Source organism: Micropterus dolomieu, linkage group LG15 (assembly GCF_021292245.1).
Source record: "Micropterus dolomieu isolate WLL.071019.BEF.003 ecotype Adirondacks linkage group LG15, ASM2129224v1, whole genome shotgun sequence".
Classification (NCBI taxonomy): Eukaryota; Metazoa; Chordata; class Actinopteri; order Centrarchiformes; family Centrarchidae; genus Micropterus; species Micropterus dolomieu.
The window spans coordinates 48,583-74,423 of record NC_060164.1 but is presented as its reverse complement, the minus strand read 5'-3'; the positions used below and the strand labels follow the sequence as shown (position 1 = coordinate 74,423).

General features: G+C 41.6%; 2 protein-coding genes and 1 long non-coding RNA gene across 3 annotated transcripts; 2 read left to right on the top strand and 1 right to left on the bottom strand.

The window, feature by feature from the left end:
- The first annotated feature begins 1,420 nt into the window (after positions 1-1,420).
- Positions 1,421-16,862, top strand: hells (helicase, lymphoid specific). Its single transcript, XM_046070809.1, has 23 exons — positions 1,421-1,848; positions 2,282-2,379; positions 2,653-2,771; positions 3,463-3,585; positions 3,674-3,715; positions 3,805-3,838; positions 3,961-4,019; positions 4,112-4,156; positions 4,283-4,510; positions 6,146-6,328; positions 7,170-7,313; positions 7,871-8,067; positions 9,792-9,885; positions 10,498-10,659; positions 11,040-11,182; positions 12,266-12,410; positions 12,606-12,689; positions 13,193-13,312; positions 13,518-13,634; positions 13,731-13,890; positions 15,237-15,333; positions 15,435-15,511; positions 15,994-16,862. Exons 1-23 carry the CDS (start codon positions 1,841-1,843, stop codon positions 16,080-16,082), a joined length of 2,568 nt encoding a protein of 855 aa, XP_045926765.1. The 5' UTR covers positions 1,421-1,840; the 3' UTR covers positions 16,083-16,862.
- On the bottom strand, positions 16,736-19,840 carry LOC123984121. Its single transcript, XR_006828365.1, has 3 exons — positions 19,584-19,840; positions 19,137-19,277; positions 16,736-17,942 (listed from the first exon to the last, which is right to left on the bottom strand). It is a non-coding gene; the product is annotated as an uncharacterized LOC123984121 (long non-coding RNA).
- calhm3 (calcium homeostasis modulator 3) lies at positions 17,625-21,674 on the top strand. Its single transcript, XM_046070810.1, has 4 exons — positions 17,625-17,979; positions 19,133-19,260; positions 19,381-19,508; positions 21,225-21,674. Exons 1-4 carry the CDS (start codon positions 17,693-17,695, stop codon positions 21,672-21,674), a joined length of 993 nt encoding a protein of 330 aa, XP_045926766.1. The 5' UTR covers positions 17,625-17,692.
- Positions 21,675-25,841: the final 4,167 nt, after the last annotated feature.

The following is a 25,841-nucleotide window of genomic DNA, read 5'->3' as shown; positions in this document are numbered from 1 at the left end:
TATAGCAGTGGTTTTCAAACTTTTTCACATCAAGGACCCCTGAACTGACACAAATTAGACCCCGGACCCCAATTTGTTACGAGTTTTACATTTAGATGTTTTATTACATAAAGTTTATGAAACCAATGACCAAAATAGTCATACATTCTGTCATTGTGTTACTTATGAATAGAATTATAGTGAAAATAAATGATTTCCCTTTTTGCTGGGGATCTCCTGGAACCCCTTCAATGACTCCTGGGGGTCTCCAGAGCCCACTCTGAGAACCACAAAATAACAAAAGAAATCACAAAAACAAACAAGAGGCAGATAATTACAAGGTACTATGGAAAAGGAAGAAAGGCTAGACTTGTAGAAGAGAGGGAAAGGGAAGAAAGGAGGACAAAGAATAGGAAAGCAGAAAATGAAAGAGAAATAGAATGGAAGAAAGGAAGAGAGGAGTGTGCGGTTCACCAAGTGTGAACTGCCTACACAACAGCACAGTGAAGATTTCATCTGTGATCTTTATGGGCCTCTGCTGGCAACAAGCCGGAAGTGCAACAGCATCACACACCACACCACATCAGCTCACAGTGAGGAATGGCTGAGGACTTGACTTGAGGAAGGACCATGTAAGAGTGAATATAAAAAATGCATTTGGTCATTGGACTGATCAATGGAACTCCAAAACTTTAATTATCATGCATCATCATCATTAGCAGGTAGAGTCGGTCTGCATTACATAAAAAGAAGGGGGGGCCTTATCTATAGATGGACACACAACTGATTATCAATTATAAATATGTAAGCCTCACTAAAGAAACAGTAATACAATAAAAAAACTGCAGCCACAAACACAAAGAATGAAGAAGAAAGAAAGAAAGAATATGAATTGAGAGGCTGAAAATCCTGCTAAGCCTGCAAACTGCCAATGAGATAAACATACAGGCATACAAACCAAAAGTAGTTTGTCATTTATTTTAAGAATTATTGTTTGCAAGTGCAATAAGATGACCTTAATAACCCCTTAACCAAACATAGATCCTTCCCCCTACATTCGCGGGAAATATCAGATTAGGAGTGGCACCTATTTCCACTCAGAGGGGTGGCTGTGTTGTTAAATTATTTTCTGTGAGAATGAAATGATCTTTAGTCTGTAAATATTATGTATTTCAATTCAAAAGGATTTCCATTTGTTATCTTTAATCTGATATTCACATTAACATTCTAAAATATTGTAATATTTACACTTTAATAGCAGGCCACCCTATTTTACAAACAGTGGTTTCGTCCTAAGTGGCGCGAAATGGAATAGCCCGCCCACAATAAAAGTTACAGCTGCGTCAAGTCAGCCTTGTTCATATAGAAAGTGGCGGAAGTAAAGCGACTTTGACTTTAAATAAAAGCTAATCGCAACCTCTCATGCCTGCTGTGGAGCGTGAAGCTTGCGGAAGTAGTTTTATTTTGAATTGCAACAGCCGGCCTCACATTCCTTGCTTGCAGCTACTTGCCGTAAGCTTACACTGTGTTCAGTGGAGGGTACTAACGTGGGGTTCAAACCAGCCGTATTCTTCATCACAGTTTTAGATAAGACAGTATTTTTGGAATTTATTGTCATATCTGCGGTCGGTCCTGTATTCTCAGCATCTATATAACCACTAGCCAGGTGGTTTGGCCAGCTACTTCAGAGAGTTATATGCCTGCTTGTGTAACGTTAAGTTAACTTAACGTTAACTCGCGACGAGTTGCTGTTTTATTGAGCAAAAAATAACGTTAACTTTTGCATTGACGTTAACGTTAGTTAACTAGAAACGTTGAGTTGGCCATATTAGTCCCATTCTCTGCTACACTGTTGACAATAATGAGCTGGTAAGTTAAGTTATATAATTTGCTTTCAATTTTCTAATGTGTCGGTGTAACGTTAACGTTTAACAGTGCACCTTATCGCAACATGAACATTAGTTATCTGTTAAAGAATGGGCCAGTAACGATGTGTCGGATGGGCTAAGGTTAATCTCCTTATTTTGATTTTCTGTTTTATTCACTTAACTGCAACGTAAATCTCTTAATTTAGATGCTGAAAGCCTCCTCCACATTGCTAGAAAGTAAAAGTCTGGTGGGGAAAAGGTACACGTTGTCCTATTGAAATATTATATTGTGTCTGTAACGTTAGATTAATGACCCACCGTGTGTTGTAAACGTTTCTTATGAACCATGTGAATGGAGTTAGCCCTGCCTCCTGTAAGAACAGCAGGGAAAGTTGAGCCTCTGCATCTCCTCTGTGTTCTTCTCATGCTGACAGCTTGAAGGAGGAATCCCGAAGCGCCTCCCCTCACTGCCCCAAACCCGACGAATCTGAGGAGCCGCTGGGCACAGCCATGGAGACTGGAGCTGCAAAAGGTCAGTCACAAAGGCCCCCCAACCTATGAGGAGTTTACTGGGGGATTTTCTTGAGTTAATCCACCTTTAATTAATGAAATGTCACTGTCATGTCATTTATGGTTGAGTTAATGAGGGACCTGATGCTTATCACAGCAGGAACAGGTCGCCATTCCATATGTAATCAACATTGATATGAAACTTTCTACAGTATTGGAGAAAAAATAAAGGAGAGACATGTGGGGGTGTGACGATGCAGCCGTCAGCTTGACTGTCACTATTGTTTCTTTGAAGATGTCAAAGTGAAATCTGAGGATATACCGTCCAAAGGGGTCATTACTAAGGAAATGGTGGAAGAAGAGAAGCAGCTGATGGAGGAAGGAGAGAGGAAGGAAAAGGAGATGATGGAAAAGGTGCGTTGCTTATTATTTCCTCAGGATGTGTCCTGAACAGTTGTTGTAAAATTGGATCTTGTCTAGGGCTGGGGAATGAACCGCCAATAGCACTAAGTCTCAAACTTTCAAGTACCCAAAGCTGGCATCAAGTTAAAATATTATTGACTTGTTTTTTTTATTTAAATAGTTCCTGATTTAAGGAAAAGAAGTAGCGAATAGATTTCAGACTGTCGGCAGCACAAAATTCTTGTGTTAAAGACACCGTTTGACAACTTTGGCTTCTTTTGTTAAATGGAAAAAAGGTTTTGTAGTAGAAAATATTCCTTATTTGGTATAAGTACAAAACAATCGCATGGTATTGCTATCAGAAATGTTTTCCAGCCCAGATGTTGTCCAGCACAGTCGGTCATTAATGTATAATTATTTTGCAACGCTCAACACAACTATTTTCTCCTGTGCAATCATATTTATTTCTACACCGTGCTCCTGCTGTGACAGGAGCAGTGTCCCATATCACTCACATCTCTCTATAAAGGTGTATATAGTATACATATAACTCTTACTCTTATTTTGTATTTGTTATATTTTGTATTTTTCTGCTCTATTTTCATTTATTGTGTATTTTCTTATCTGTTGTGTCTGGAGCTGCTGTAACAAGTGACTGTCTGGGATCAATAAAAGTCTATCCTATCTTATCTTATCTTACGAGGCCCGGGAATCATGGGAGAGGGATTCTCATGACATGCGGTTCAAGAGATTGCAGCACTTGCTGCAGAAGAGCAACATCTACTCTAAATTCCTGCTGACTAAAATGGAGCAACAACAGAATGAGGTACAGCATGTGTGAAACAGTAACTGCCTGCGCTGTGTGTGGACCTGCTGGCTGCTAACACACAACACTTTTCTGTCAACAATTTCAGGAAAACCTCAGGAAGGAGAAACTGGAAAAGAAGGGCAAGAAGGTGAGGGGAAATCTATTATTATAGTGGGACAAACATTTACCTTAGCTTTGAAATGGAACCTTATTCATAGAAGTATATTTCTCTTTTAGACGGAGAACACAAACAGTGCAGAGCCTGAGAAAGGTGAGTAGATCTTCTGAAATCACTTATAACATCTGTTAATAAGTGAATTCTGATATGTGATTATGCTAAACCCTGGTTACGTAAGTTTCAAATGTGTTTTTGACTGTTCCTTGTTGAACTAGATAAAAAGAAGAGGAGGAGGGATGACGACTACAAAATAGCGGATGTCATGTCAAAAGAAGTAAGGTCTCATTAGAAGTTTTGGCTGTTTTGCAGATCCTTGTCCTTTTACTGATCTGTTCATGTCGGTTCTGCTTGATTTTTGTCTTACAGGAAATCATGTCGCAGGCCAAGAAAGCAAAAGTGGAGCAAGTGGAGGTAATGGTTCATTTTATTTAGACTTTGATGAGATGTTAAGACATTGCAGGTGTTGGGACACAGCAGGATAGATTTTAAAAGTAGGCAGTCCACTCATACATGTACATATCAAACATTTGATATCAGGAGGAGGCACCGGCCCAGAAGAAACTCGAAGCCGAGGACATCGAGAAGATGAGCGATTCCAACCAAGATATCAAGAACCGTCTGTCGGAGATGGTGCGAGACAACGCCAAGCAGCTCCTGGACCCTCACAGGAAGGTGAACGGCCAGCCGGTCCCCGCCCAGCAGCCGCAGCTCTTAACCGGAGGGGTCATGAGGTGGTACCAGATTGAAGGCATCGAGTGGCTGAGGGTCAGTAGGGCTTTGCCAACATGGGATTGTGGGAAGTGATTAATTATTGATGTGTTTGTTGGATTCCTTCCTGTCATTTGCAAAGTACACAATCCAGGTAGTCAGTAAAATATTTCAGAGTTCATTCTGGACATAACATAACATTCTTGCTGAGCATTTTAAGGACGTCCATGTTAGTGTAAAGGTTTAAGCCCCCCAGATCCCGACACTAGTGTTGTAGACCGCCCCAAACCGAGACCAGGTCAAAACCAAGACCAGAGTTTGAGACTGAGACAAGACCAAGACTTTTAGGGGCTGAGACTGAGGCCAGTTCCCCACATAACACAATAAAACATAGGTACTTCTCAAATGAATCTGAAAGATCCACATTCCTATTAAAGGACCCACATACAAACGCAGTTGTTAACGGTAACAACACATGTTTAATTAGCGTTCTTGGCTGCATTTGAAGCAATAAGTGTTACATCCAATCAGTTAGGATGTTAATAAAGAAATCAGACAATACAAAAGCAATTTTGAATTGAAATAAAATCCTGAGTCCTCAATGTCGGAGACAAGACGGAGTACAAATGCGGTTGAGTCCGAGACGAGATCAAGACCATCAAAAAGTGGTCTTAAGACCGGTCTCGAGTACTACAACACTACCTGACACATCTCATGATCAGTGTAGTTGGTAGGCTTTTGCTGCATAAAATAGCAGTTTGACTTTTTGGTTTATTTCATTAAAAGTATATTTATTTATTTATCACAATCTTTGCGGATATGGTCCATGTCTCACCTCACAAAAAAACTGGACAGAAAAATAGTTCAAATCAAAGCAACGGAGATGCGCACACTTTCTAGTATGGGTCAAACTTTAGAAACACTGGTCCTGTTTCCAAGAAAGCAGCAGTTTTATCAGTTTGCTCCCTGGACCGGCACATTCTGGCTGCTGTACCTTTAAATACCGTAAACTTCAATTAATAGCCCGGGCTGTTATTTGTTCAAATCACTGAACTCACCCTGCCTATATTTGGGACAGGCCTTTAATTCCTTTACCATGCTGGTAAATATGAATTGTAAGTGCTCACTGTTTCTGTAAAATGAACTAAACGATTGAACTGTGGAGAATTTGATGTCACATGTCCATACTGACATACTGAAGTTTAAACCTTTATATTGGCATGAACGATCTAAGCAGCTTAACTCAAGCAGGTGACCCGGGGGCTTTAAGAGGTTTTATACCTCCAGTGAACTTCTAGAAAAACCAGACCAGGCTTCTAATTGAGACCTGCATTTATTTGTCAAAACATGTAGCCACACCAGACCAGTAAAAGTGTACAGGAGTCGAATTGGGACTAGGCTTTTAATTGAGGTTTTATGGTACTTTTATGCTATCCGTGACTGCTTTTGACTTAGTTAATTATTGAATTAAAGCTGCTGACACGTGTTTGTATAACAGTGTTTTTAAATTCTTCCACTGTCCCCACCAGAGTGCTAAAGATATTTATATGTTTAAAGTTTTTCAAGTGAAGAATAATAGAGCTTCTGTCAGGCCGTCATGCTGGTCTCCAGCTGTAGAACCCAGTGACTGCATGCTGGTCTTCAGGGTGAACGTTGCTAAGCCTGCCGCTGGTGTTCCCTCTGTGCTGTCAGATGCTGTGGGAGAACGGCATCAATGGGATCCTGGCTGATGAGATGGGACTGGGAAAGACCATCCAGTGCATCGCTCACATCGCCATGATGATAGAAAAGAAGGTGAAGGGCCCCTTCCTGGTGGTGGCCCCGCTCTCCACTCTGCCCAACTGGATCAACGAATTCAAACGCTTCACACCAGAGGTAGGACCCTGGTCTCATCAGGCCCGTGGAGGGCTGAATATGGATGAAAATGAAGATTGATTTTATTAGTCAAGATTTGATAGATTATACACACATGGAGAATTTAGGTTTGCCTAGAAAAATACTTTTACACACGAACTATAATGTTAAACCCATAATCCAGGCAAAAAGCAACACACAATGAAAAATCCATTCATGTCATAGAAAGTGCTTAAATAGCGGTGACCGACATTTATTAAAAACTCCCCTCAGTATCCGCTAGCTGTAACCTGGACAACCCAGATGTATTCTAACATTAGCTAGCTCCTTACATGCTTGCTATTAACTTATTTGACGGTGGATCTCTGACATTGACAGCGTTGTGTTAACAACAGAGAGCGCAGCGAGTCGGCATATTGCCGCAATAATACTGGAAAATAAGGCAGTGTAAAACCGACTTATGTGTTTGTGAGAGAGAGCTGAGCGGGCTGAGCAAATCTATGCACTGTGTGCTGCTCTACAGTGAAATACAATTTTAGTCATTTTAAATAGTAAAAAAAATCGAAAACCAATAAGTGGCGGGCTCCCACAAATAAATCAATGTATGGGAAACATTTGACTTATTTACAGAAGCATCATACCAAATAAATAATTAACCACATGTTGTGTGGGTCGACAGAATAACACACAAAGGGGTTACAATCAAGCACAGTAGCTCACTTTGCTTCTAAGCACCAGGGTTGTTATATTGATTGACAGCCTCACTGGAACAGTGAGCGGGACACCAGCACTCCGCTGGGACTGATGGGGTTAATATCTGCTGGAGCTCAGCGGTCTGAGCAGTGCTGTGTCTTTGTCCCAGGTGTCTGTGCTGCTTTACCACGGCACCCAGCCAGAGAGGGCCAAGCTGCTGAAGCAGATCCACAGGCCTCAGGGGCCCCTCAGCATGTGTCCTGTGGTCGTCACCTCTTTTGAGATCTCCATGATTGACAGAAAGTTCCTACAGGTAGGATCCCTGCTTGTCCTTTACGACATCAACTTACAAATGACTGAAATATGCAGGTTTAACAAGGACAGAACTGTTTGCCACATAGTATTGCAATTTGTACTTGTACTGATTTGAGCACTCCGGCCATTATCAGTACACTTTCCCCTGTTAACTTCTTGTTGCCTCAAGAAGTCCCTCCCATCAAACATCCTGGAATTAGAACACACTCTGCTGCCCTGGAAGAAGATTGTATTTATTATTATTTTCAAAAAGGAATAAATTCAGAACATGATTAGAATAGATTTATATTTTAAATACAACTAAATATAGTTTCTAGAGAAGTGCTCACTAGCACAGATTGTGACAGATTTGTGAACATATTTGAGAGAAATAGTCCTTTTGTGTACACAGAAAGTCTTAGATCTTTGAGTTCAGCTCATGATGAATGGGGGGAAAAAACAAAAGTGTTGCGTTTCAAATTTTGTTCAGTGTATATTATACGTTTATTATATTGAAAATAAGCGTCAGTTGCAGACTTATTTTTTTACTTCTCGCGTGTCTGTTTTCTGCTCCAGCGCTTCCACTGGAAGTACCTGATTGTGGACGAAGGCCACAGGATCAAAAACCTCAACTGTCGTCTGGTGCGCGAGCTGAAGATGCTGCCCACTGACAACAAGCTGCTGCTGACGGGCACGCCGCTGCAGAACAACCTGGCTGAGCTCTGGTCCCTCCTCAACTTCCTCTTGCCAGAGGTCTTTGATGACCTCAAGAGGTACAGTGTGACGTATCATATACTGTAGTGCTATGATTCCCCAGACAGTCATCTCACAATCTGACTTCATGTCTAAATCAATTGTAATAATACCGCTCGTGTAGATACCTTCTGTACATTAGGGGTGTGGAAATTAATTAATTTTTAGATGCATTGTGATGCGGACTTCACAAACATCAATTGATTATCTAGAAGTTAATTGATATCGTAATGTTGACGGAACAAAAAAAGGCGGCATTCGGAAATGCAGAAGTGCAGCTTCGGACTGTCTGCGGTGTGCACATAATGGAGACGTGTTCTCCCTGTTCGGCACAGAAAGGCAGCTGTTGAATGAATGACTGCAGCTATTAAACTTTCACATGATCAATAAAATCAATACGCAACTAACATTAATGATTTGCACCCGCACACTGTGCAGCACGGTAGCACTTCAGCGTCAAGTCGACGGCGTAGGCTACGCTGTCACCTGACGTGCACCTCCTCAAAAATGTAACTACACGTCAAGTCGACACGGACCATAAGCTCTGTGATTGGTCGGCTGGAAGTACCCCTGCAGCGGCTGTAACACAGTGAATCAATATATTTGATCGTCACAACCCGAGCGAAATGACTCGTTTCGCTATCAGAATGTGATCTACTCGCTCGGTAACATTTGAAAAGGCTACACCAGCTGCACGTTTACAATTTTCCCCCCATTTACGTTAGCGGAGCACTAAACTGGAAGTTAGCCTGCTCAGCGGACAAAAGTCAACGCAGTGGATGCTGTAGCGTAATTGCAGAATGATGGACACACCTATGCACAAGTATAAATGCATGGATAATACGCAGGAGTATAAATGGGCCTTTAGCTAGCATCCTCTCGTCATTCTTCAAAGGACAGATACGTGACAGGCAGCAGAAAGTGACGGTGAAAGCAGCGGAGCAGAGAAAAATATGAGCGCGACGTTACTGTTTTCTAACTGCTGGAAAATTAAAGGCGGTTAGCGCTAGCTAACATCTCCTCTTCAGACTGCAGTCTGGAAACTGAGCAGGAAGTTTTTTGGCTGTTAGTTCAAGTCCATTTGTTGTCATATATCCACATATCAAGTAAATGAACTAAATACAGTTTCTCAAGGCCCATGGTGCTCAACACAAGATTACAATAATCAACTTACAGGACAAGACACAAACATGTAGCTACACTAGACCAGACAAGAAAAGGAACAGATATATTTAGGCGGAGTGAAGGTGGTTTGGCTGGAGCATTGTAAAGTGTGTAGTTCAACCTGTATCTGAATCTATACCAATAACAGCAGCATCGGAGGTCAGTAATAACGCTGTAATAATGTAATAATGCTATGTAACGTTAGCTACATTTATATGAAGTAACATTAAATAGCTGCATTTCATTGCTACCTAGTACTTTGGATTGTTACAAATACTTTGCTTTAAAAGTAGCAACTAGTCACACAGTGAGAAAAATACATCTTTATCCTGTTCGTTTACAGTCACATCGTAGCCTCATAATCGTAATGAGGTGCCTAGAGATTCCCACCCCTGGAGGTGATGCATTGAGATATCGAATCGTTGACCGGTTAATCCTAATCGAATCGTGAGACCTGTCAAGATGCACACCCCTACTGTACGTGCAGTTAAACGCGACTTTTATAGTTGATTTATGTTGCTAATTGTTCACCTTAAACTTGTTACTCAAATTTAACCTCTAGTTGATGTTTGCTGTGTAGCTTTGAGTCGTGGTTTGACATCGACTCCCTCGGTGAGGCGGAGAGTGTGGTGGCTGCTGAGCGCGAGCAGAACATCTTGAGCATGTTGCACCAGGTCAGTCCTCCAAACTGTCTCCACACAGTGCAAACATGAAAATGTTACACTTCCTTTAGAATATATTAAGTGTGTTTAATATGGCGGCTCTTGCTAATCACACTGACACTGTGATTAGCAAGAGAGACCTGTGTATAGCTGAGAGAAAGGAAAACAAACATCAGGCATCCGAGACAATCACAGACATCACTAAATACATTGAAAGTTCAATGTTTAAAATCAATTAGAGTTTTAAACACTCTAATTTATTTAGTTCATACGGTGCAAATTGGTGGAAGGCAGTCTGAGGTTCACTATTTATCTGACCTGAGAAGACGGGCAATATACTGAGGCTGCTTCTACAGAAGACCCTTATCAATAAAAATGATGGAATGGAGTGTTCCCACTGTTTCATATATATTTATCTCTTGCAATTAAACACGGAGCACAACAATAAACTGCATCCAGTTGTTTTAAGGTGGAACGAGCAGCGTAAGAGCAAAGAACATCTCCATTGTCAAGCACAGAAACATGCTTCACTCTGATCACATATATAATTTTTTTTTTTTTTTTTTTTTTTTTATCAAATAGGCAAACAAACAGGCATTTTCTGAAGGTTTTCCCTCGTTTCAGATTCTGACTCCGTTCCTGCTGAGGCGGCTAAAGTCAGACGTGACGCTGGAGGTTCCTCCTAAGAAGGAGATTATTGTTTACGCTCCTCTGACAGCCAAACAGGAGGCCTTTTACACCGCGGTGGTGAACAAGACCATCAGCAAGATGCTGGGCCAGGAAAAGGTAACGCCATATGGTGAGAGGGTCTGGACTGTACATGTCTCTGTGGGTTCATCAGTCACACAGTGGAGTCCCCACAGTGACCGTGCCAACGGCCCTCCAAGGTAGTTCTGTTAAATACCAGATGTGAATCTTTTGAGCCTGTTGCCAGCATATCTGGCAGTGAGTAGTGCTTAAAGTGTTGGTTTATCAATAAGTGGCTGAGCTCTGCCTTATCAGTGCAGCTTGTCCTCTGTTACGTCACCTTACCTCAGTGTCTCTGGGTTGACATGAGGGATTAATAGTATGGGTCATTTTCTGTATGTAACATTTTAAATGGTCAGCCAGAAAAAGTGCAGTCAAAGCTGAATGATTGACATTGTCTGTTCTCTTGGTTTATTTAGACGGAAGCTCCTGTAGCGCTGACGTCAAGTGGCAGGCCGAAGCGTCGCAGTCGAAATGTGGTGGACTACAAAGAAACCGATGGAGACTCGCCAAAAGACCTGGAGAAATATCTGGAGAGGGTCCGCGAGGAGCTCCAGCAGAGGTGAGCACTGCCTACACACATCTCAGCTGCAGGTAAACATCATTGAATCGATTTGCGATGCTTGCCCGCTCTGTGTGTGTGTGTGTGTGTGTGTGTGTGTGTGTGTGTGTGTGTGCTGTGTAGAGCTGCCGCTATTGATTATCTCAGTAATGGAGTATTCTACAGCTTATTTCATCAAGGATTTGGTTAAGAAATCCTTTTCCTTGGTGCCCCCGATATCAGAATCAGCTGTGAAACTCGTATCACTGTAACGTTAAAACACAAAGTCACGGACTAACCAGTCAACTACAAACACGTTTATACATTTACAGCTAAGAATTGTGGCTTACTTTTGCTAGCCTTCATCTCGACTAGCAATCATGATTTACCTTTAACGTTTGCTTGTTTGAGGTCCGCTCCGTGGATTCGTAAAGTGTTGCTGTTGTGGTTGGCTGGTTCTGTTTTACAGCACACTGTACAGAGCTGCTGTTTTCTGTTGGCTTAGTGTCTTTCTCTGGCCTGTCTCTTATTAATCCCTCTATCTTCCTCCATTTTGTAATCTGCACCATCAAATCACATCCTCTTCACTTGCCCACAGTTTAGGCGTGTTGTAATAACTGTACGTGCAAATCAGTGCACTGTATAGTTACAACATTAAACAATGCTTTTTATAAATAGTTATTTGAGACCTTCACCTAACTCGAGCAAACACTTCTTACAACTTTGTTGAATTTTAAGAGTTTTAATCATTCATCATTATGGCACTCATAATGTTAATGTACATTTTATTAAATAAAAATAAAGGTGCTGTTCAGCTTTAAATCAAATACAACATCAAAGCCTATGTGTTGATCTACATAGCTAACAAACAGCAAGTGTCTAGCCTGCTAGAAAACAGTGTTTACCATAAAGACACCGTCAGAGTTTTGTCAAGAGCTGGAGGTGGGACCAAATCTGACAGACAGCCACCTCGTAAATCACTATGCAGGAAAACCCCAGCACTTATATATGGCTTATTTATTTTGGAAGGCATGTCACAAATCTCCCTGTTGCATGAGAAGCACAACATGGCTGTGTAGTCCAACTTCCTCTTCTTTCCCTCAGCCCCCGTCCAGTGCTGGAAGTCCAGAGTCCACTGAACTCCCAGATCAACCTGAAGCTGCAGAACATTCTCATGCTGCTAAAGAGATGCTGTAACCACCCCTACCTGGTGGAGTACCCCCTCGACCCTGCCACACAGGAGTTCAAGGTAATGCACCGTCACCTGCACTCTGCTACAGTAATGTTTGTGCTACATTCTCAGCTGGAACTGAATAATATGTGTATATAATCAAACTTAATGAAGGTAAATAAAGTGGAATGGAGCAGATGAACAGAATGTTTTTCAGGAGTCGATTTGTGTTCCCTTCTTCACCCCCTGTACGTCCTGCTGTCTCCCCTGCAGATTGATGAACAGCTGGTGCAGAGCTCTGGGAAGTTTCTCATCCTGGACAGACTTCTGCCTGCCCTGAAGAAGAGGGGACATAAGGTGAAACACAACACCAGTTACCAGAGATCTAACTACATGTCAGCGCATCAGAAAAAGTGGAGGATTAATCAAATCTTTCAAACTAGTGAAAGAGATCGATCTAGTCCAGATAGATCTTTCTATCTTCTCACTAATGGCTCTGCTGAGTCAGGCCAAACTGCTTATATTTTACTGCTGCTAGGTGTGCAGTTACCTGCTGTGCTTTTATATTCTGGGTGGAAACAGTTTAACTCTGCTCAGAAAACATGTTAACTTGGTGGCCTTGATTCCAAAACATAAATTTCTATGAAAATATTTCTCAAAAGATTACTTGTGAAAAGATAATATTGTAATCTTTACCATATATCTAATTATTGATACCACGGGAAGCACAAAACACAATGATGTGGAATGAAAAAGAAATAAAGTGATCTTTAAGTTTTAATATACTCTGTCCTCTGCCCATGCTGTTAGTTGCCTTTGCCTTGTTTCTGACCTCTGTCTGATTGGCTGATGTGGTCCAGGTTCTGATCTTCAGTCAGATGACGTCCATTCTGGATATTCTGATGGATTACTGCTATCTGCGGGGCTTTCAGTACAGCCGGCTGGACGGCAGCATGTCCTACTCTGACAGAGACGAAAATGTGAGTTTTAAACACCAAGTTGATGAAGAAGGTACGGAGAAGTGTTGAGAAGCATTGTGAGCAGGTTACTATGAGGACACGCCGCTCATTAGGAGAGGGACCACACCCTGAGGGAAGCAACTGCTGCCCTCAGTGTCTTTTTCTAATTTGTTAGAACTTTGACCTGTCCCTGCTACTGCATCATCCGGTTCTTCTTCTCCCCCAGATGACCAAGTTTTCCCAAGATCCCGAGGTGTTCCTGTTCCTGCTGAGCACCAGAGCCGGAGGACTTGGGATCAACCTGACAGCGGCTGATACTGTCATCATCTTCGACAGCGACTGGGTAGGTGCCGATTAATAATAATGGACGATGAGCCTGTTTTTCAAACGTTACAGTTCTACACATTCCCCGTACGTGTGTTGTGTGTCCCCACCCCAGAACCCCCAGGCAGACTTGCAGGCTCAGGACCGCTGTCATCGCATCGGGCAAACCAAACCAGTGGTGGTGTACCGCCTGGTCACAGCCAACACCATCGACCAGAAGATCCTGGAGAGGGCTGCGGCCAAGAGGAAGCTGGAGCAGATGGTCATCCACAAGAGTGAGTGGCTTCCCCACCTCCACCGCTCCATGCACGCCACAGGGCTTAAAGTTTTCCTGCGCGGGGCGTTTTTATATGCAACAATATATAATTATGTCTGTTGCGTAGTATTTGTGTGTGAAGCGTCAGTCCTCAGCACAATTGGTGGTTTGATGTATACAAGAAAGAAAGGGGACTGGCACTTCATGACTACGTGGAAGTTTCTATTGGGTCAATTGCGGTGTCAATTAAAAGGTCAACGTGTAGCTGCTTTTTTTTGTTTACATGCTAACTGCAGTTAGGCTAATAGAAAGCGACACAACAGCAGTCCGTGTGTATTTTTTGATATAATAATGGGTTTTGGACTAAATAGTTTACTGGATTGGATCTTCTGGACCTTTGCCAACGTAACAAGACCATTTTTGTTGGAAGGTAATCCACCAGCGGTTTCACAGATAAATGGCATCTATTTTGATTATAGGCAGTGCTTGAAGTGGGCCACCGATACCAGTATGTCTACATTTTACTCTTTGGCCTACCTGCCCTCTATATCAGGATCTCTGGGCCCTATGTGACGCTCACCTGTTCAGCTCGGGTGCCTGTCATGCAGCCGTGTGCAAAAACGTGCTTTTCAAAGTAACTTTTTGAGAACCGACCAATCACAGCCTGGAGGAGGCGGGACATTAAAAAAGGTTGACGCTACAGTAGAAATGTTGAACTCGTTCTGCATGAATGATTATTGATGAGTTATGCTGTATTCAGACCAAATTTAATCCTTGCAGGGTTTTACTGCTGAGTGTTCACACACACAACGCAATAACATGAACAAAATAACTACAACATGATGCAGAGTTGTTAAACATATGAATTCATGCTTTGTCTGGTCTGTCAGCAAGACAGCAGGACAACAACTTCTAAAATGTTTGTTTTCTGAATGGAGTTCGGATCCATCAGGGCTATGTTATGCTAATTTGTTCACAGAAAAGTACAACGATAGCTGGAGCAAAGTTACAGACACATTTTCTGATCTCACCAGGAAGTTTCATGTCCAGTTTTGTCTGTTTTTACATAAATATTTAGGTCTGGGTGCCAAACGACACTAAAAATAACACTGGAACCGTATGTGTGCGGAAGCTTATGCTCTTGCCCCCTACCCTCCATCTTTATCTTAAAACCCGAACACACTTCAGGCACAGAAAAATGTCTTGCTTTAAACTGACTGCAGCAGTAGATCAGTATTGTTTTCCATAGCACAAACCAGTTTGGTCATTATTATTGTGCACTACATCTTTAATTGTAAGCACGGGAACATGTGTGGTACGAAATATTTTCCAACTGGTTTGATTTGTTTTTGCTTTCCTCCACAGATAAGTTCAAAGGCGGGAAGGCAGAGCTGAACCAAAGTAAAAGCTGCATTGATCTGGATGAGCTGATGGAGCTGCTCAAAGCCAGAGGCACTGAGAAGTAAGAGAGCATCCTCTACTCCAACAGGGTTAAATATCTGGGCCATGTAAAGTGAACATGGAACGTGAGCAACATTTAGCTGTAACTTTTGTCTCACTCAGGGAGGTGAAAGCATCAAGGGGGAAGGTGATCAGCGACAAGGACCTGGAGGTTTTGCTGGATCGCAGTGACTTGCTGGGTGAGGAGACACACAGTTTTCAGGGGGACAAGCAGAAAAAATTATTACTATTACTACGGTCTAGTTACAGTTTGGCCAAAGACACGACAATGTAAAAGATACAATATTTGTTTCTGTCTTTATTTAGCTGTACCACACTGACAGAACAAACTGCCAAAATAAATGTACTGCTGCCACCTCAGTACAAAAATCGAGGTGAATGGAATTTTGTGCTGCTCATAGTTTCCAAAAGAGGACAATATTACTCAGCAGAGTAGTCTTTTAAGGAGCATGTCCCATTGTTGATCCAGAGTAATGGTGTTACCCAGACTTTGGTTTTGGTCATTAGGGTGAACTGAACCTCCGTTGTCTGTTACAGACTGTTGACTGTTTAGCTTGATACCTACTCACAGGTATAAATTGTGATCATCTCTTATCTGTACTGGCTGCGGACTTCTCACTGTGTAACCAGTGAGCCAAAGTAAAGTATTATTTGTTTTCAGACAAAGAAAAGGGGAACCTGAAGAAAGAGAAGGTGGGAGTCTTCAGAGTGATCGATGCCAAAGAGTCGTCAAAGATGACGTTGACCTGAGAACATTTGAAACATTGAGATCTGAACTTCTCACCAGTCCCAGAAAAAAAGCTAAAGCTGCTCCCAGATGGCTCACAACTGCTGTCACTGAAACGTAACAAAAATATCCTGAAACTGCTGTTTGTAGACTTTGAATAGTGTATGTTTTGTCTTTTACTTTCTTAACTGCCTTGATACCACTCTGTTTAATGAGCGTTTCCGTTGTACTGTTTTGGTGTTGGCGTAGTCTGAGGTGTTTAATCACTGTACAGCTTTTAAGAGTCTGAAGGACATCTCTGAGCTTTTGATCATTTCTGTGCCAACATATAAAGGGGGGAAAAAAGATTCAGTGTGCGCGATCCTCCTTCTCTCTCTTACAGTGGCATTAAGACTATCATTGATACACAATGTAGAACCTGCCAGAGAAACCCACAACATTGCAATCCAAATGTTTGATTAGAAATCAGACCTGTAGACTGACAAGTTTTCCCATTGAACCTGATGAATTGGATTCTTTAGTCACACTCAGGAAGCTGTTCACGTAAACAATTATTTTTGTTAAGAGACTTGAGATTCTTTTTTGACCTTCAGTCAAACGGCCCTCTCACTGTTGGCATGCACAGGGTCTATGCATCTGTTTAACCACACAAAGCTGTAGTGACGTGTCCGGTTAGTCCTCTTGATTTATTTGGCCATTCAGAACAGATTATCTATAACAATGTTGTAATCAAAGCACTTTCATGCAGGTGAAGCATGTTTTTTTTCATGTCTTTTATATAAATAAAGTAAACTTGATATCTATGTGGTGTTTTTTTCCCCAGCATTTGCATAAACATATTGGCCTGTTAGGTTCTGATTTCTTGAATGGAGTCGAAATGCTTTCCTTGTGAGCCTAAGCTCCAAAACATGTTTCTTATAGGCCTTTGAGTAGCATTCGTTCCTTATCTCATGATGCAGATAAAATACTTTTCAACACCGAGCTTTATAGCTGGAAACGGTTCTTCAGAGTGGGCTGATTTGATCATTTATAGTGTACACATGGTCCTCAGAGGATACATGCCATTGCACCCTCAGAATTACAATGTCAACTTTCTAAACGGTGCTTCCTGGATTGACTGTTTGAACCAGAAGAAATGAGCCCTAAACTATGAACACAAGGGATTAAACATTAATATTAAATTCAAACCAACAGTGATGGCTCATCTACTGTACAGTCCCAAATGCTTAGAGTTTCAGGCCCCATACAGCCGTAACAGGAACTACTGCTGTTGCTCCTTTTCTCAGTAAGCCTTTGATGTGAGTGCTGCTTTGCCAGTGAGGCAGGGTGTGGCCGCACAGCTCTGTCACCTGGTCAGGTGTATTCATACATTCTCAGACTCTCCCTGGATCACTGCAGGACTCACTCCGTCACTGCTATCTGCACACAAAAGCTCAGGTTGTTTACTGAGGCTGCTACATTGTGGAGTTTACTTCAAAGGATTTGTGAGGTAAAACATTATGTAACACTATATCTCACTACTGGAACTTTCTCTGTATTCACTGGTTGAATTAAAAACCCCAGCAGCAGTTGGATCAGCTATTTCTACTTGTGTCTGCTTCTACTTCTACCACCCTGAACATTTCCTTCAGCTATGGAGCGTCTGAAGTTAGTCCTGCAGTACTTCCAGTCCAACTCTGAGTCTATATCCAATGGGATCTGTATCATCCTGGCCTTGGTCAGTGTCAAGCTCTACACAAGCTTTGACTTTAACTGCCCGTGCCTTCCTCAGTACAACAAACTGTACTCCCTGGGAGTGATGATCGTCCCGCCCATCATACTGTTCTTCTTGGGGGTCCTGGTCAACCGGCATACAGGCGTCATGATGGAGGAGTGGATGAGACCTGTTGGTAACAGATCCAAAAATCCTGCTGTGGTTAAGTGAGTCAAAACTTTAATTTACTAAGACTGTTTCAGAGAAACACATTAGTTATTCTGACATTAAACTTTCAAGGTCATCACCTTTTTTTGGATTACAAACCGTTGTAACTATACTACGCATGTGAGTGCACAGTAGATTGAAAGTATCAATTTGAACATAAGGGATTAAACTTTTAAATCTTCCAGTTTAGTTTCTAGGAAGAATTTCCTCAATTGCTTGTAGACCAAAGCAGACAAGTATGTGAGCTCTTTCTGTACCTGTTGGTGTCTTCACTCTCACTCTGGGTAGATATCTTCTGGCCTTAACTTTCATAGCCAGTCTTCCTACTCCATGGAAGACTGAAGTGATCTTTTCACTCAGCTTCAATATACCTGATGCTAAGTCTACCAGGGTTCCCTGCAGTGACAGCACTGACAGTGACTTCTGGTAACATCATAATAACTGGCAGCTCTTCCAAATAATTTGCCTCTGTTAGTTCAAACTGATCCTTTATAGTTAGTCAAGTTGGTAAAAGCCTTCCAGCATTTTTTTTTGTTGCAATTTCTGTGAAGTTCGGCTTCGGTTCCTCTGTAAGCGCATGCATTTTATTGATTTCTTCACCTTTGTCTGCCTCGCCACTCCTGGATTCTCCCTTTTGGACAAAAAAAGACTCATTTCCATTCCTGTTTTCCAGAACTCTGCACATGTCATCAGTAGAGATGTTTGTTGACAGACAGAGGTCTCTAGAGATTAATTTAAACAGTTTATGCTTGATAGCGAGCGCAGACTATGTGAGCAAGCGTGTTGAGCAGTTGCGAGCACATAGGCAGGGCGAAGGCATTTGTGCATGTGCTCCCTCATGAGGATGGCTTTCCACTCGCGAGTACTGTTCTGTGCACTCACGGAGCAGTCTTTGCTTCCAATCTTTATGCTAAGCTAGGTTAACCACATCCTGTGACACACAGGCAGTAAAGTATTCATTTTTATCCAGTATTTATTGGCAAAAATGTATTTATGAATGTGTTTTTACTGCACAAGCTGCTGACACTATCCTATTGTGTTTCCCTCATAGTTTTCTTTTGTAGCCAGAGACTGTGACAGGCTAAAAGTAACATTTAAGGGTCAAGCTGTAGAAAACGTGGGAATGAAAACTGGTCTTGTGTTTTCCTGCAGGTACCTTTTCTCGGCCATGATCCAGAGGGCTCTGCTGGCACCGATGGTGTGGATCCTGGTGACTTTGCTGGATGGAAAGATCTTCATCTGTGCCTTCAGTGTCAGTGTAGACCCTGCTCTCTTCTCAGGTATCTACATAAACATTCTACATAGAGAAATACATATTACAATGACTATTCTTCCTACTATATATCTATTTATGGCACATTATTGGTCTGGATGATGTATCATGTGGTGGCTTTTTTCAGGTTTTCCCAACAACACAAGTCTGGATGTGATCAAAATCATGGCCAAAGTGCCCTGCAAGGAGGACATTATCTTCACAAACAGCTCTTTCCGCAAAGCAGTCTCTCGTTACGTTCGCTGCTATTCACAAGTAAGCTGTTCCACCCTCAGCATGCTTACATACTGTATATACATACATACACACAAACACATCATTACTACGTACCTTGATCCTTTTGAAGACCTTCAGTGGTGTGTTCTGTCAGATCAGGGACACGGTTCATTTTTCCCATACACCTGGCCTGATCAGAGGGCCACTTAAATGGTGTGATACAGGATTAAGGCAAAAAATGAAGCCTGGGGGTGTCCTGAGACATATCCTCGATAAATAGAAACAAACGAAAGGACACTTCAGAAGGCAGACATGTTCAATGTCAGGGACTCATTGAAGAGGCACAAAGTGTTCTGAGGTGTTGGTCTCTGTCTCACTGTGAAAAAACAGGAATGACTGTGACCAAATTATAATTGTTGTTCAATGAATCCTACATTCACAATGATGTCCTGTCATAACCCAAAAGCCTGAAATCATACAAGGCTTAATTTGGATTTCTATTTCTAGGTATATGATTATTTAATATAACATACATTATATAATTATTTATGGTTAACAAGGTTTTTCACTGGGTTTTTCAGACCGACCGATATCAATTGGAGAGATAACCATTTGTCATAACCAAACAACTAAAAAAATACTTGTCAGTTCTCTCTGGTGGAACTGTAATGGAGACACAGTGATCTCAGAGATATCTTCACTGACAGTTATCAGCTGACATATTTGACAATAACAATATATTTGCTATAGGCTAACATCAGCTGATACATAAAGTTCAAATCAAATTTACATCAGTTTTCTTGGCTGATAGCGGATCTGTATGGTGGTAGAATTATGTGCAAATGAAAGATATTTTAATCATTATCACTATATAAAGCAGAAATCTCTAATTGAAATCCAAAATATAAACTTGGAGTGAAATATGTCAGAGCTTGAAAAATAACTACGGTTAAAATGCAGCAACATCAGTAAAAACAGGTGCAATAGTGCAACAAACACGAGCAGTCAGGTAATCAGACAGGTAGGACAAACTTGTGGAAGAGAAAATGATGGTGAACAGTAAAATAAATCCCTGGACATCTTTGACAGTTAACAGACCCACTTCTTGCTTCAACTCTAGCTTACAGTAGTTTAGCGCACAGTGTAATGTACGATGAAGGCTTATTAGCAACATTTGAGGTGCTCTCTTTAATTTTGACCTCCAAATAACGTGTTTAAATCCTCTGGATAAAATGTTTCCAACTTGTCTGATTGTCTGACTGCTCGTGTTTCTTGACCCATTTGACTTTTCCTTGTAATGATTTCATTGTGTTCCCAAATTTCAGTTATTAAAGGATAAGTTCACATTCTAAACAAGAGTCAACAATAGTGATAAATATCAACATTGTTCTAAAAAGTATGATTCAACACACACGAACACAGAATACATAGGGCCTCCCCTCAACCCTGCACAAACCGACCACCACGTTGACTGACAAGCTGTGCATTTAGTATCTGAGGCTACATTGAGACTGCAATCTTAGAGTCATATGTAAAAGAATTGTCACACCAATCTGCTGATCAGGCTGTACGCACGCACACACACGCACACACACACGCACGCACACGCACACGCACGCACACACACACCCTCTTTTGTGGGAGTGTCAGGAATAAAAGAACTGGCTTCACTGACTCTTTGTGGGCTCATCACTGCACCAACTGACTGATAGCTTTTGTTGGCTTTGTGTAGCTAACTTTCCTTGCCCTGTTTAGGCAGTTGGCTGGTCCATCCTCCTCTTGCTGATTGTACTGGGAGCACTAGGACGCCTCATCAAGCCCTGTTTTGACGACTACGCCACCTCCCTGCAGACGCGATACTGGAGCAACTACCTCGACGTGGAGCAGAAGCTCTTTGACGAAACCTGCGTCCTGCACGCTCGTGACTTCGCCCGTAAATGTGTGGTGCAGTTCTTTGAGGACATGAGGGAGGATGCTGTACTCTGTCTTCCCCACCCGTCCTTCATCACGAACTCCCGATCGGAGTGGGAGGATGAAGAGGAAGAGAGACTTCATGGGATTTCAAAGCAGGAGCAGGTGGACCAGCTGCTAAACAAATGGTACTACAGTAAACCTGAACTGGACGTCACCAGGATAGCCCACAGACCCAGGATGTGTGTTACCTGGGAGGACCGTAACGGGAAGCCTTTATACTCTGATGTCTAGGACACACTCAGTGGTGTGTCGCTGCAGGATGAATCATCAACATTAAAATATAGCAACATGTTGGATGTAGGTCACCTCAGTGTAGCAGAAAGATTTGCGAAAGCCAATCTGATGTCTAAGCTTAAGTCCACTTACTAATGAGTCAGAGCTTTCATCTGCATCTCGTGATCTTCATTCAGCAAATAGAGCTGGCATAGGTTTATAGGTTTATTCACTTAGCTGACGCTTTTATCCACTCCTCTGGAGCAACTAGGGGTTAAGTGTCTTGGGGCCACATTGGTGGATGTGTCACAGTGGAGAATTGAACCCAGGTCTCTTACACCAAAGGTATGTCTCTTATCCACTGCTCCATCATCAGAGGACCTAATCGTGACCTTTCGGTCATGTGAGAAGAGGCGGTTGTGAATGGTAATCTCTGTCTCTGTTCAAAGACGGACTGGCGTCAGACGTGAATGATCTCCGTCCACTGACTCCTGCTTGATGACCACTGAGCTCTCATCAGGGGATGCTGTGAGTGGTGTTGACAGACGTCAGACGTCGCTGATGTTGTTCCTGATGTTCATTTAGTCTCTTGCTGTTTCATTCATGTGGTGTTCCCCCAACCCTGTTGCAACAACAAGAATGTATTTACCAATCCCCATAAACCTGGATTATGACAAGCCCAGTGCCAAGTCTCACTTTCTGCAATATGCACATGGTAGGGTTTTGGATAGAACCATGACTCAGCGTGGGCGGCCATCTGCCTCGACCATTTGTGGTTGAGGGTGAGAGAGCGCAAAAGGTTCAGCCTTACGAGAATGTTTACAAGAACTTGCTGGCTCCACAGATTTGAGTACAACTCGTGGAAAGTAATAGATTCTAATATGATGTGGAATCCAAACATCTGATATATTTGTTGTTTTAGGTTTAGGCCAGCTAAAAATGACCTAATAGGGAACCTACAGGAACTAGGGAGTAAAGAAAAATAATGGGACCAAAAGATATTCTCCTGCAGATTTGGTTTTGGCATTCAACGTTTTGTCCACATGTTGTTTGCTGGCACAGTGTCTCCTCGGCCGGGCTCAATAAACCATATTATGTTAAGTCTTCATCAGTCTCCGAAACTTCTCCACACCTGAACCTGGCTCACAATAATTCTTCAACAATAGTAATGTTAATGATACTAACAATAACAACAATAATACAGATGGAGAGAGAGAGGAGTAGAGAGGAGCTCAGTGCATCATGGGAAGTCCCCTGGCAGTCCAGGCCTATAGCAGCATAACTAAGCGATGGTTCAAGACTCATGTGAGCCAGCCCTAACTATAAGCTTTATCAGTAGTGCCTGCATTGGCACTGAATGGCCCTGTCTTTAGTGCGTAACAGCAGAGATCTTAAGCTGTTGAATGGTTTCTGGTAAAGTGGTGACCTGTTACTAGAAAATTCTCACCAGATTTTCTGACAACCCTACTGGATGCTTCTGATGAGTTCGTCTTAAGACTGAAATTATGCTTCTACAAAAATACAAGTTAACCTCTCCATCAGTGTGGACAATCAGAAGTGGGTTAAGGGGAACTGTGGGTCACAGAGGCTTGCAGAGGAGCTGACACTCACCCATATCACAACAAAGCTTCATGAACCTGAGTGCCAAGCTTACAGGACACAGAGAAGAAAAAAAAATTATACTCAAGTATATAAAAGTATAAAGGAAACAGCCACTCAAAATATCTGTAAATATCCTGTGCATGTTTGCCTATGTGCAGGAGCATGACCACAGGATTTGAATTATCCATTCCTTATAGTTCCAGGCATGCTGTCTGTGAACACCAGCCCACAGCATGGGCTGGGAAGGTCATCCAGCTGACCATCTTTGAACAGACACAGTGGTGGTGATGAGAATAGATATTTCCCTGCAACAACACAAGACACCATGACATGTTTGTACCACTAAATATAGTGCACAGATGTGTATGTCTGTGTGTGTACTGTATGTGTTTGTTAATGACAATGTGCACATGTACTTTTGCTTCCATTGCAGGCAAAGTAAATAATTCTTCAGGTTTTTGGACTACTAAAAAATATTTGCTCCATGTTGTAAGGGTCATTTGACTATGTTAGGGTTTGGACTGGCTGGTTTTGCATACGGGTTGTTGACACTGAGTTCACCCACACAGATTGATGGAAACATACAAATGAGCAGTTAGAACCAAATACCTTTACAGACTCACACAGAGATTCAATTTTATATTTTATAAAGGCACTAATAAATATTTTTATAAACATCATGTGATACATTGTTGATGTGTGAAGTTTGGGTCATAGTTAAAAACCCACAGAGAATGATCACCAGCTCTACATTATGGAGTGTTTTAGCCTCTTTTAGCTGATTGTTTTGTATTTCATCTCAGCTTATCCAGTAACTTCAGGAGTAACTATGTAACGTCGGGTGTAACTTCCTGATTAACCCACACTACTTAAGGTGGATAGATTTACCCCAGGTATGCTGACATGGCAATTTACGCTGCAACTCTAAACTGTTCCGAGCAGGTTATGTCTGTGGTTAACTTGAGGTTATCCATATACATGGACTACACACCACATCTGTACTCAGTGTTAATGAGAACTGTTCACTTCATACCACTTGATAAAATATTTCCTGACTTGTTCCACTGGGGTTGCAGCTGAAAGGAAGTTATTCTTAACACAATAGCATTACATTCAAACAGGCTGCAGCCTCTGGGATTTAGGGAGGAGATCCTAATTCATTAACGGGCCAATTTCTAACATGTAACCCATTTGTATTATTTAATTATCCTAAATGTTTACAAATATTTAGATTGAAAATTTTGTGTGTCCAAAATAGGCAGAGCCAGGGTGGGGGTTAATAATCCGAGAAAGAACAAACTCAGAAATACCCTGAAATTAAAGTCACAAAAAATCCAGATCATGGCATGGCAAGTCCCAATGCGGCTGATAATGTGGTGATGTGGGCTGAAATCACAGTTATTTTTCATTGCTACATCTGATTCAGAAGTTTAATGCAATTTTCCACTGCATACACAATAGGCCTACATGGCCTAGCGATGTGGTTCTTTGACAAAAATCACTATTGTCAGAGAGTCCTCTAATAAATGTATGACTATAATTTTAGAAAATATTTAAATGTTTTACTTGTAGATTTGTGATTATTTTTCCCAGTAAATTTACCACTAATCCAGGGGGAAAAAATCTCTGATTATTAAACCTCTCCCGTCTCTCCATGTTTTTTTTTATTACTATAGACCTAATATCTTTAGAACTTTAGTACTTGTCCTGTTCCTGTTTTATTTTGAAATTGACTGTCTGTTGGTCCATGTGTCTGCCTATTTCCTGTTTTAGTTTGGGGTTTACTGCATCTGTTTTCTCTGTCTAGATTTGCTTCTTGTCTTCCTGATTACCCTGATTTGTTGCAACTAGTTTCTTTCCCTCCTCAGTGGTGGACAGTAACTAAATACATTTACTCACCTACTGTACTTAAGTACACGAGGTATTTGTACCAAACTTTTCTTTTCATGCCACTTTCGACTTCTACTCCACCACATCTCAGACGGAGATATAGTACTTTTTACTTCAATACATTTTACTAGTTAGTTAAAGAGGTGGTATTCTGCTTTTTGGCTTTGTCCCTCTCCTTTATTGAGTTATATACATTTTTTATGCATGTAACAGGTTTGCAAAGTAAAAAAGCCCAAAGTTAAAACTTTATGGATGAAAGATATTTTGTTACAGATTAATAACTCACCACTCTGAAACTCTGACTCCAGTCTATGTTGACAAGCTGGTCAGCAACATGTACAGCAGAAAGGAAGCCGTGTTTACCGGCTTCTCAGGGCCCGCCCTTCTCTGCTTCTGATTGGCTAGTAGTCCTTAACTAGGAACTGGGCATGTGCAACTCCCAACAAAGATCATTTAGAGACAAGATGCATCACTCCATAGCTAAAACGGAGAGTTCAACACAGAATGAAAAGAGGAGCTGCAGCAATGTGCAGTATGAAAAAAATATGGTGTTTTTTGAAAATGAAACCATGTAAATCTGTTCTGGTACAACCCCTAAATAGGATTATGAACCTGAAAATGAGCATAATACCACCTCTTTAAGTAAGATTTTATATACAATACAGAGTTTAAAGGTTCAGTGTGTAAGTTCTA

What these genes read in the sequence shown, in the direction of transcription:
- hells (XM_046070809.1), top strand. An exon ending in GGAGACTGGAGCTGCAAAAG is followed by an intron (nt 2,380 to 2,652) that starts GTCAGTCACAAA and finishes GTTTCTTTGAAG; the next exon opens with ATGTCAAAGTGAAATCTGAG. An exon ending in AAGGCATCGAGTGGCTGAGG is followed by an intron (nt 4,511 to 6,145) that starts GTCAGTAGGGCT and finishes CTGTGCTGTCAG; the next exon opens with ATGCTGTGGGAGAACGGCAT.
- calhm3 (XM_046070810.1), top strand. Translation starts at nt 17,693, where the DNA reads ATGGAGCGTCTGAAGTTAGTCCTGCAGTACTTCCAGTCCAACTCTGAG. An exon ending in AAAAATCCTGCTGTGGTTAA is followed by an intron (nt 17,980 to 19,132) that starts GTGAGTCAAAAC and finishes GTTTTCCTGCAG; the next exon opens with GTACCTTTTCTCGGCCATGA. An exon ending in AGACCCTGCTCTCTTCTCAG is followed by an intron (nt 19,261 to 19,380) that starts GTATCTACATAA and finishes GGCTTTTTTCAG; the next exon opens with GTTTTCCCAACAACACAAGT.